This window comes from Athene noctua, chromosome 1 (genome assembly GCF_965140245.1).
Source record: "Athene noctua chromosome 1, bAthNoc1.hap1.1, whole genome shotgun sequence".
In the NCBI taxonomy this organism is placed as follows: Eukaryota; Metazoa; Chordata; class Aves; order Strigiformes; family Strigidae; genus Athene; species Athene noctua.
The window spans coordinates 21,294,406-21,306,722 of NC_134037.1; the positions used below are offsets into that span (position 1 = coordinate 21,294,406).

The 12,317-nt window shown below is 36.1% G+C and overlaps 1 protein-coding gene across 2 annotated transcripts in view; it reads right to left on the minus strand.

Moving 5' to 3' along the window:
• TRAPPC12 (trafficking protein particle complex subunit 12) overlaps positions 1 to 12,317 on the minus strand; it is a 55,077-nt gene that overhangs the window by 40,096 nt on the left and 2,664 nt on the right. For both annotated transcript variants that reach the window (XM_074895683.1, XM_074895682.1), the window contains exon 3: positions 7,632 to 7,748. In XM_074895683.1, the coding sequence (XP_074751784.1) occupies positions 7,632 to 7,748 (117 nt within the window). The remainder of the gene's footprint in view (positions 1 to 7,631; positions 7,749 to 12,317) is intronic.

Here is a 12,317-nt window from a genome sequence, read left to right on the forward strand (position 1 = left end):
TATGCATCTTGTTCTTGAAAGTAATTTGTAAAAAATAGTTTCTTAAATACATACAAAAAAAATAATAACTGAAATAGAAAACTCATGTTGTTTGATGAAATGTAAAGAAGTAGAATGTATCTATACTGGTGCTTGCAAAGTTCAGGTACTGACCTTGAACTGGTATTATATTAAATTCTCTCCAATGGTTAGAGTTTAGAAAACATGTCAATGCACCAGTTACACAAAAAACCTAGTAGTAACAGCTGAAGAGTTTTCATGCTCTCTGGCCCCCATTTTGCAGCCACACAGTTCAAAGGCCCACTCCAGACATCACCATGCACTGACCACCTCATCTCTCTCTGCCCTGCATTGTCAGGTCCCAGATAAAAATTTGAGTTCCACTGAAAATGAAAAAGTTGGCTGACAGCAAGACTACAGAGCAGCACAGAAGCTTCTGTGACATCTATGCTCTTATGGAAGAGTGGGAATTGATAATGTATTTATAATATCCTTCGATATTTATCTGTATCAACTTAGAAAAACAGAAAGACACACTGACATGGATTACCTGAAATTTATTCCTCTTTTGCAGACACTAATTTCTTATTATCCTTAGAATAGAAGTGGACACAGACTCTAAAACCACTCAACTTTTCTTCCCAAATGAGAGTTAGGATACAAAAATAATAATGGAACAATGACAAACTTAGGTGATACAATTTTAAAAATTCTATTTCAGGCATGGACAAAACCGACTTTTTCTCTACAGAACGCGACAGTCAGGGGAAGCAAGTCTGACAACCACCGTAAAAAGTCTTTTCTGGAAAATGAAACATGATATTTATGATTTTAAAATTAGAGCTGCCTGCTGGTCATGGAGCTTAATTCACTGTGGAAGCTTAATAGAAGACTGCTGGCAGTATAACTTAATTTGAAATTAGCAGGACACATTATTGTCTCTGGTAAATTGTACAAGACTTACAGTTGCCAGAGTTGCCAGTCCACCAGAAATCTTTATCCAATTATTTCAAACACCCCTCAAAACCTTGCAGTTCAATCACTTTCACATTTCCTGTGGTCTACAGCCACACACAACCCGTGTCCCTTGTTCCTGAAAGTACCAGGGATGAATTTTGTTTGTAAGTCATAAGTAGAGGCTTAAAGCAAATACGGCTACTACAGCTTCAGATAAAGTGTTAAAAATACTGATGGATAATGTCAAAGAATAATTATTCTATAATGATCAGGACATGACTGTCCAGCAGCAATTGTATGAAATAATTATTTTCTCCTACAGAAATACTGTCAACCAAATATTACTGCCAAATAGTTCACTAACGCAGGACCAGCCTGGCAGAAGAGAACTTCTCTCCACACATGACATTAGCAAATCTTTATTTCCACAAAAAGTATGGAGCTGTTCTTTTAATGGAAGAAACAAGACTGTATGGTTTCTGTGCTTTTTACACACGACAAGTCCAGATGTTTAACTTGTGAAGGGATTTTTTTAGTCCCTATAACATAACCAAAAATTAAGAAAAAAAATATTTCAGTACTGACTGTTGTACACATACGAAAGCCAGGACAAGGAGATTAGTCATCCAATAGACAAAGCAATTGCATTATTCCTTGCAGAACTTCTCTGTTTTTTGCAAAATCAGAACAGGTCCTGGGGGAGATTTACATACAGATGGGGAACTGCACAGTAAAACGGGTTTCAAATAAAAAGGATTTATATCTTTCCTTAAGAAAGACAGAACAGCCCAATAATTTTTTGTCTCTCACTGAATGTCTTAAGATGTCTGAGATTTGAATACAGTGACTCTAGGTTTAAATCAAAAAAGTAGAGTAATGCCAGGATTTTGTCAGGCTATTACTCTGTAGGGGTAAGAACTAAAAGTTTTATGTAGCTTGAGGTGATAGACTTGTGTGTTAGAGCCCCCCCTCCACGTCCACTCTTCTCCCCCTTCAATGACAGCTTACCTGGCACACAAATCTGACATGCCTTTTTTGGAACAAATACAGTATATTATCTTACTGCTTCTTTTGATTGCAGTTCCAACCTAATCAAATACAGTATCTGCAGCTTTAAGAGATAAAAACTACTGTGTAAGGTGATCAACACTCAACTCCTCATTTTATTGACTTGCATTCCACCATTTTAAAAATAAGAACCAAGACAAGGCTATGATGATCCCCTATTATTAAAGCAAGAAAAAGAAACAGCCTAAAAACCATCTGAAATGGAGTCAACAATACAAGTTATAAATTCTGATAAATCCACATCTAAAGATCTGGTAATGCTTCTAGTCCGTTTGGTCAAAGTTAAAAGAAGCAGATTCTCTCTACATCCCAATGCCTTCAATAAGCCTATTTTCTACAAAGAGGGATGAAGGAATGGGATGTAGGGTAGAAAAGAATTCCAGTGACTAACACTAGAATGTTATTAGTTCAAAGACAAGAATAGCACTGAAGATGTTATATTTTTTAGATTCAGAAATGAAGAAAACTACCAATTGACTAAAATGTCCCAATACAAGCCAAAACTGCAGTCTGTATGAAAAAAACATTTTTTACATTTCTTCCTTTTCTAATAAAGTGTCATAATAACTTTAATTATCAGTTTTCACTATGGCTGAAAGACTGCATTTTCATTCTATTCTGAAGGTATTCAGATCTGGACTGAAAGGAATACTACCGAATAGCTGAATACCACTGTCTCACATATATAACTGTTCCTTGGAAGTCTCCCCATGCAGGTCAATTTTGCTTGATTTTTTAAATTACTGTTGAACAAAGATCTTAGACATATGATTGCAGAAGTGTTCGTATTTCTCCTTTGTATACAATACTGTACACTGTCTTCCTGAATGAAACCAGTGAAGCTCAGATGATGAAACAAATAGTGCTAATACCCAGGTGGAAATCTTCTGTCAAGCAGAGTCATGCAGACTGGACGTCTACAGAAAACGTGTTCAGTAGAGAGGGAACTCACCTGATACATGAAGACAATTTATAACATTATTCAGTCTCTCAGGAAAACAATTCTGACTCAGAGGTAAGCCACTGAAATTTTATCCAATAAACTGATGCTTTTTAGTGTAGAAATGCAACCTCTCCCACAAGCCTCCAGTTACTGTTTGTGTTACTTTTGTCTCACATCTTCTCTCAAATCAGCTACAAAAACGTTGGAAATTGTTCGCTGATTTAGAAATGAAGGAACACACCCCTTGGTATTTTTAAGGACAATTTCTAACATTAAAGTGAATATGTATGCTATACCACTGTATCCAAATTTTTTATATTTGAAAATATATGTAAGAGCACAACATTGATCACATGCAAAAGTAACAGTATATGATTTTTTAAAAAAAAAGACTCAAAGGGAGTCATTAACTCTACATGTAACACCATTAAAGTGATTAAAATGTCCTCCTCCACTAGCTATGACATTCTTCTCCCCTGTAAATTACATTGGTAGAGCACTTCCACATCAGTTAAGAAAATGTAGTTGGTAACCCTTTCCTGGTCTAGTAGATTGAAGAAATGATTGCATACTTAGAGCAAACATTGCATATTCACAGTGGCAAGACACAGTAGTCTTTCAGCTATGACAACTATCAAAGACCTAATTTTCCTATGGCTACAAACAACTTACAACTCAAAATATCAGAAAGGTCTCTAGCAAGAAATACTGTGCTCTTTGTTCAAATGAGTAAACAATCTAAAATGTGGAATAACAGGAGCTAACATAATTGCAGCTTGAACCTTGTATGTATAATTTTTATTTCCTGCTGTAAAACAACAAAGCAACTCTGTGAAGATAAGCTCTTGCTTACATTTATTTGCTTTAGAGGTAAATAAACATTCCTATACCAGATTAATAATTTTTTTCAGAAACTGAAAACTCTGATTTTCTGTTTTCAGTTGAAAAATATAAACACTTATCCTCTACAGATGCGTAACTATTTAAAATTATCACCTCAATGATAAACGCATTTATAGAATTACTTTGCTAGACCACTCCAGCACTCCTATCTCTGTTAAAAGCCTCAAAGTTGTAGAACTAGCAACTGCACAACCTCTGCACCATTACCCTACAAGTAAGGCATTTCCAATCCACTGTTACCCATTCCGTAGCAGAAATTGAAAATATGAAAGCATAGTTGTTCAATAAACCATTCATTCATCTTTGAGTTACTGGTACAAATCTCACTCAAATCAATGAGAGACCAACTTCATGCTGAACAAACAATTTTGATAGCTGAGTTTAACAAGTTCAGCTCCTGCTGAACAACTATTAGTCTTAGAAATGATGCTGCTGTTGGTGGTCTCCTCAGAAAAGGTGCACCTTTAGAAGTTCAGCTTACTACCTTCTTGATAACATTTGTTTTCTGACAACTAATAGTACCCGAGGAAACTTCTGCAGACTGCACTATGATCCCCCAAAAAGGACTTCAGTCTCCAACATTCTTTGCTGTGAGCACTAACTTCATCTTACCCACGGAACTATTTTTTAACTTGTACAAGTAAATGGTTTTTACTGGAACTTCTGTAAGGAAGATGAGAAATTACTACTTAAGGATGTACACTGGAATCAATCGAATTTAAGATATTATTTTGTGACACTGGTGAACAGAGCTGGTATCTGCATTTGTAGATGTAATCGTATTGTCAATATATGTAAGGACCACGGCATTAAAAAGGGATCAGATGATTTATAATATCAGAGTAATAGAAGAGGTAAAACACAATCATTAACATGGAAAGCCATGTAACTTACAATATAACATGCTGAGTTCTGGACAGTTATAATAAAAAGATGTTAGCTTCAATACAAAGTGATTCTGAGAAGAGATCTGAGGATGATTATGAAGACACCCATGATGAGATGACTAGAGAAGAGTTATTTTTGCCTTCAGAAAGAAAATCTGAGAAGTCGAAATGTCACTGCTGTCTACCCATACAATGTAGCAGGGGAGAGGAAGCAAATATTGAGAAAATGACTTAAAAAGTAACACGAGATCGAAACACTTAAATTGTAAACAACTTTATCTTTGATTAGGAAAAAAGATTTTGAGAGAGGATTGATTAGAATTCCTTTGATTAACCACCAAAGGAATGAAGTTCTGGAATAGCCTTCAAAAGTAGTAGCAATGTATCTGTATTTGTTAAAACATTCAAATAAGCTAACAGAAGCAACTGTACAGTAGAGTAGAGGTGCTCCCGAGTTGCAGCTGAAGACCTGTGGATTTGGGATACTGATGAGCCATTTAGCATGCTCTTCCCATCTGTACAGGATTGAAACAGTAACCAGATACAGATTAAGCATTTTCCTCTGGAGCTGACAGGCTTTGGATACTGCTTCTATATTTTTTTATTTTGTTTTTTTTTCCTCATAACAAGAGAGTTCACCCAAGATGATTTAAGAATTTTAACCTAATAAATTTCGTCATAACAGGACTTAACATTCACTTTTCGTTTCAGCCACTTGTGTCTTCCTACATCATGTGATAGTTCTTGAACTTTTTAGATGGGATCCCAGATTTACACATCTAAATTTAGATGTGATCAGTAACTGTACTGGTTAGATCTGTTTTGACCTAAGAGTTCAAACATCAGCTCACATATAAACACCTAAATAACAGGTATCAGTCTGAAGCCAAAGTCTATCCTAATTCTATGCATTTCTCTTCTGTCCATTGCTATAAGGAACTGAACTGGGTGACTGAAACAACCTCATTAATTCGCATGTTCCTGTATAGTTCATAGTGATATCAAACAAACAGCTAAGGAAAATAATCTTAACTTTATGGAAACTGCACAGCAATATTCCCAACTTTCACCAGTTTTTATCCAGATGTTAATGAAAATATTTCCTGTAAGTGGTATTTACATGAAAAAATATATTCATTCAATATATATGAACTGATTTGGTCTGGAATCCACTCATAAAGAAAGTAAAATTGGTGGCTGGTAACAGAGCACTTATATGTCATTCTGGGCTACTGTGTATGTAAAAAAACATACATCTTTTTAATAAATAATCTAGCATGGGATTTTAATGTTTCTAAGTCTGAAACAGCTTTTACCTTTAAGACTGTTGCCAATCAGAAAAAAATTTTCAATATTAAGAATTTCAAGAAAAAGAGCAAGGAAAAAAAACCCTAATGAATTCTTTCCATAAAAAGAAACAGAGTTCTGCAAACAAATCTGAGAAATAGTTACATTGCATCCTCAAGAACAACTAACAGATAATAACTGGAAGTCTTGAAAGCTGAAGAACATCCCAACTTCTGGCTGAATGACTGCAATTTTATCAAAAAAAACCTTTTAATAAGGCAAGTTTAAAAAAAACCCCTGCTATAGGTAGCAAAAAGTCTGACAGCTGCAGACTGCCTCCTGTGTTCTCTGCCTTGATCCTAAAAGCCTTAACACTGCTCTTCTGGAACTTAAGAACACACTCAAAGCTAAAACATTGTCAGTAGCATCACTGTATTTAAGGTACAAGATGGTCTGCAACACAGAATAACATTTACCATGGACACAGCTACCAGGCCAAATAGAAAAAAAATTCTCATACACCAAAACTTCTCTTCTGCAAGAGGGAAAGGAAGTGCAGAAAAAGGCTTTTCCTACTTAAGACACTGATGGGGACAAGACTTCTTACTTCTTTTTCCCCTTCAAACTCCCAAGTTAAGCAAAATATTGAGACAAATAAAAAACTATCTGCCTCCAGGATGGAGATTACAATCTGTTCTTTCAGCTTTAGTTTCCAAAAAATACCTCTGAATTCAATGCTTGTGGAGACCATGTAGAGTTTTCCTAGCATGACAAAAGTTTCTTCTGGAGCTTTACATGTAATGTAACAAAATTAAATTAAAAGATGGTAAATACTAAATATAGACTGTCCTAATGCTTATAATTCTCCACTGCTTTTCCTCGGTAATTTTTCATCCATTTTTTCATAAATAAAATAAACCTAAAATATTTTGATATTTCAACAGATTAAGTAAGTCTTAGTCACGTAACAGTAATGAGTTTCATACAGGAATACAAGGGTTTAAAGAACAAGGCAAGGTTCACAAAGTGGCTAGATGCAACTATTCCCAGGTCCAAAATATTTACATCAAGGAAAGGATTTTAACTTCGAGAAAATTGAGCTTTCATTGGAAGTAATTTAATTTTGTTTTCCTGCACTGAAATAAAAAATTAAAGCATTGGAAATTATCACATCAGCTTTGCTTACCATTTACAACAACTGGTATGTCTAACCTTCTGTAAAACACTAAGGTAAAAACATAAAAAATACATACACAGTAAGCAAAAGCACGATTAAAATGTTTTGCAACCATTTACGTTACATAAAAATTACCAGCTGATAAAATTCACAGTAACTTAAAATTACCTTTTTTCTAACTTTTGCATATAAAAAAAGTTAACTAGTTCATTTAAAACCAAGTATTTAAACCCCAGTGTCATTCCCATGAAAAACCACTGTACTTTGGCTAGTACATTTGCAGGACCGTGAATAGACTGATATATAAATTTTTTTTTTTTTTAATTTCTCCTCGTGGTCAGTAGCTCCCAGTTATTTTGAGGGAAGCATGGTATTTAAAATATATCAAAGTACAAAGATCACTACTTACAATTAGCTGTTTCAAGCCTACAAATGACTGTTCTACAGAGTTAGCGTTTAAAACTTGTCTCTTCACTGCAGCTTGCTCCCCCAAGAAACGAAGCATTAAGTCTTTTACTGCATCTCCCTTGGTGTTCATGGAACAGAAAAAGAAGAAACATAACAGGATACTTTTTAACATTATTTTAGGAGAATAAAATGCTGAATTAAAGCTAAGCAACATAGTTTCTCCCCTTGAGAAATACTTATTTTCCAGTACTTTTTGTGTGAAATTAATACAAATTCATATATATTTACACCATTTTAATGAAAACTTCCAGATTGACTCTACATTATTTTCTATGTTCTTTTTTCCAATGTTTAGGTTTCAGTTAGCATAGAAACATTCAGGCTTATCTGCTTCTCCTATATTATTTGTCAAAGAACTTACAAAATGCTCCTCAAAAATCTTACAAAACATAGTAAGTTTTACAGGTTTTCATAATGAGTATTATTGTTGAAAGGTGCAATCTACAATCAAAGCTAAATGTGCACATAATCAGTTAGCCTTAAGTACCCACACAAGATCAACTTTGAGAGATCATAAAACCAGGTAAACAGCAACCCTGCAACAAGTATTCCTAATTTCAAAGAATTAACCGCAGAAATCAGTCAGAGAAATTGGGTTACCTGAGATCAGTGATTTGAAGACTTGAGACTACTTGAGAAGCAGAGATTTGAAAGAGTTTTCTGAAGTTAGACAAGATTAATTCTACATTTCACAACATGGAGCAGCTAAGAAGAATAATGTTCAAATCCAGGTTCTATTTCCAGCTTTGCTAGCAATAAACAGAGTAACTGTATATGGCACCTCTGTGTCTCAGTTTCCCCTTCTAATCTTTGTTCAGCTATCAATTTCTGTGCCTTCTCATTTGTTGGCTGACATCCTTGTGGTTCTGTGTACTAGAGATTTTCAACAGGCAGCCAAGAACTTCAAGCTTAATATCAAGCACCTACTGAAAAACTGTGGACCAGGCATTGCCAGATGTTGAAAACTGTGCTTCTACTGCCTGCACACTCTTCAGGTACCATGTCTGCCAACACAGTGTAGGACAGGGCGTGGGGGGCAGTGTCCCAGTCTTGCCTGGACTGCATCCATTACTGTATACAAGAGAATCCCCCATGGTGTCAGAAGTCACCATGTGACAAAAGCAGGTAACAGAAATTATTTCGGTAAGATTTTTGCTAATCTTATGTTTTTACTCTAGAAAAGCAAACATCTGAAAATGAGGAAAATTATCAGCAATATACAATAATTATCTTTTGTTTTTTAAACAGAAAGCAATTTATAATCCACATTCAGCCAGAGTAGAGATCTGTCTCATTCACCATCCTGTCAGTGAACAGCAGATGTTCATGGAAATAGTGTAAGAAACAGGATATGCTCATACTGGTCTTTCCCAATTTAAAGCAACCAGAACTTTATGGTCCACCTATGCTCATTTTTAGTCTGTTTTTCTGAACAAAAGTACATCCGAGGGCAGTGAAATCTACAACTTAAAAAAAACAGTTACATGGGCTGCAGAACAGTAACGCCTTTTGTTATGCTTATTATTCAACAGCTCCTTTGCTATAAAAAAACTCAGCAAATCATAATCCTCTCCTTAACTTGATTCTTTTATGAATTTTAGATCATTATTTCTCTTGTAAACCAAACGGTTCTCTTCCTTTTAGATACACCTCACAAGAGATAACCTCTGCACTCCTTATTATCCCTCCTCTCCCTGCAATTTGTTTTAATTCCATTATATCTTTTCAGATTTGTGGTAAATAGAACAAACGTTCAATATTTAAGATGGTAAAGCAGAAAGTGACTATGCAATGTAAAGTTGTAAAAATGTAAGCATACAAAGGAATATTTACAAAAATCCCTCTAAAGGAACATGAAAACATTCACTTGAAGAACTGAGGTAGCAAGCTGTGAGCACAGAAAGCAGGAAGAAAGCCAGAGAGCCTTTTGCCTAAAAAAAAAGGTGAGCTGCATAAAATACTGTAAAGTTTAGCTATGAGAAAGATAATTGATGTTAAATGTTTGCACTTTGCCCACAGACAGTGATGGGAAATGCGTTTGTGTTTTCTGTCTAGTTTCTTGAGGAATGAGACTGCAATTATTGTTTCACTGCATACAAAATTTTTACCTGTAAACGCTGTCACTTACCCTATGAACAAACAAGATTTCCACCTTTCAGATGGAAGAGTCCGAAGATTAAGAAGAGACAGAGTGTGCAAAATGACATAAATACTAAAGAATTTTTAATCCCCCCAAGAATGCTTTGGAGAAGGAAACATTACACAAATGAATGTAATGAAACAAAGGGCATAATGACAGCAGACAGTAACTGATGAAGAAAGGCATAATGGAAAGAACATAAAACGCAGTACTCCAACGTGTTCCCACACTTGGAGAGCACAGGTACAAATAATCTGTACCATATGCAATCCAAGATAGTTTAAAAAAATGTTTCTTCAATGATCTGCAAAAAGTATCACGCAGCTAAAATCAAGAACATTTTATATTTTTCTTGATGAGCTTTTAAAACAACACACTTGTAATAAGAACTGTGTTCAGGTTTGGTCCCTGCTATAGAAAAAAGATGTGGGCAGGCTGGAGAGGGTCCCAAGGAGGGCCACAAAGATGATCGAAGGACTGGGAAGCCTGATGTGTGAAGAAAGGCTGAGAGAATTGGGTTTGTTCAGCCTTGAGAAGAGAAGGCTTAGAGGAGACCTTATCACCATGTTCCAGTATTTAAAGGGTGGGTACAATAAAGATGGAGACTCCCTTTTTACAAGGAGTCACATGGAAAAGATAAAGGGTAATGGGTACAAGTTACTCCTGGGGAGATTCTGACTGGACACAAGAGAAAAATGTTTCCCAATGAGAACAATCAGCCATTGGAATAATCTCCCCGGGGAAGTGGTGGATGTCCCAGTATTGGACACTTTTAAGATTCAGCTGGAGGGAGTACTAGGACATCTTGTTTAGACTGAGCTTTTGCCAAGAAAGGTTGGACCATATGATCCTTGAGGTCCCTTCTAGCCTGATATTCTGACTCTAAGATACACTTTCTGAGTGAGCAGAGGAAAAAAACAGTACTGAGCTCTTCAATACATCGTACAAAATTTCAGTCATTCACTGAAGCACTTACAGTTCACTGTAAATGCTTTTTCAACTAAACTTCTCTGTCAACTGCACACAGCCTGGTTTAACATCTCGCATTAACATTTAGCATTAGCAAGCTATTCATACCAAAGCTTTAATGACCATTGTAGGAAGCTGATTTAAAGTTGAAAATATGCCTCCCACAATGTTTCAGTTGACATTTCAAGTACTCTAAAATTATAATTTCAGGTAAATACACAATTTGCAGTACTAGAAGTGCATGGAACAATGATACCAAACTAGGGGATGTCAGGTCAGTCAAGGCATGCACTCAGGCCACTGAAAAGCAGTAACTGGAAATGAGGAAACTTGTATAAACATAAAGCACTTCACAACTTGTCCCCGCTGACATGCCTGTGTGACTGCTTAGAAATGATAATCAATGCAGAAAGCAGCAGGAATACCCTTTAATTCCAATGATGATTTCAAATCAGTTCTTACTGTGGAAATACATCACAATGGACACTGCTGTAACATCTCCTTTTTATTTATGTACTAAATGGTAGATCTGCATATATGCATGTGCCCAGATTCATGGAATCATCAGCACAAACAAGCCTTTAATCCTTGACTGGACTGAGGAAGGTGAGAGAGAACTATTTCTAAAAAAGGAGGCCTGCAATAAGGAGGCCCTTACCCTTGGGACCAGCAGAAGGGATCATTCCCTCCATCCATCCCATTAGCTGTCAGAAGAGAAATACTACACACTCTTGAATTACTTCTCAAGGTCTAAGAGATTTTTTCGGGAAGGTGGGAAGGACCCTTCCATTCTTTAGGGAAGGAGTGGAGAATAGGAGCTTCCTATTACAGTGCTTTCTTTCACACCAATTATTGGGCTCTGTGATGACAAATAAGTGTTTTAAGATAAATCTAACCCAAGAAGTAGCAGCAGCATGGCATATGTCTAAAACTGGCATCATTTGTTGCTTGTGACAGAAACCTAAGATTAGAAGTTATATTAAAGAAGAAATTCTTTACTGAGGGTGGTGAGACTAGAACGGGTTGCCCAGAGAAGTTGTGGCTGCCCCCTTCCAAGGCCAGGCGAGATAGGGCATTGAGCAACCTGGTCTAGTGGAAGGTGTCCCTGCCCATGGCAGGGAGTTGAAACCAGATGATCTTTAAGGTCCCTTCCAACCCAAAACATTCTATGAGATTTGTCAGATAATTCAGCTACAGATCTGGACCTGATTCACTATAGAAGCTTTTCTGACAGTTTCTGCGGATTGGGAGATTACTGGAGACTGCTCTCTGCTTGTATTTGACTATTGACTGATAATCTTTGTTATGCTACAATTAAGGATTAAAGCATCCAAACCATCAACACAAAATCTCTAGACAATTCTATTATCCAGAGACATAGATACAAAAAAGTAGGGCTAGCCTGTTTCAAAAACCAATCCATTACAATAGTTAGCCTTGCCCTGTGCAGCCAGGATAAAATTGCTCCCTGAGAAATACTGAACAGAGCCCAGTGAAATTCCAAAATTCCAAAAAAAC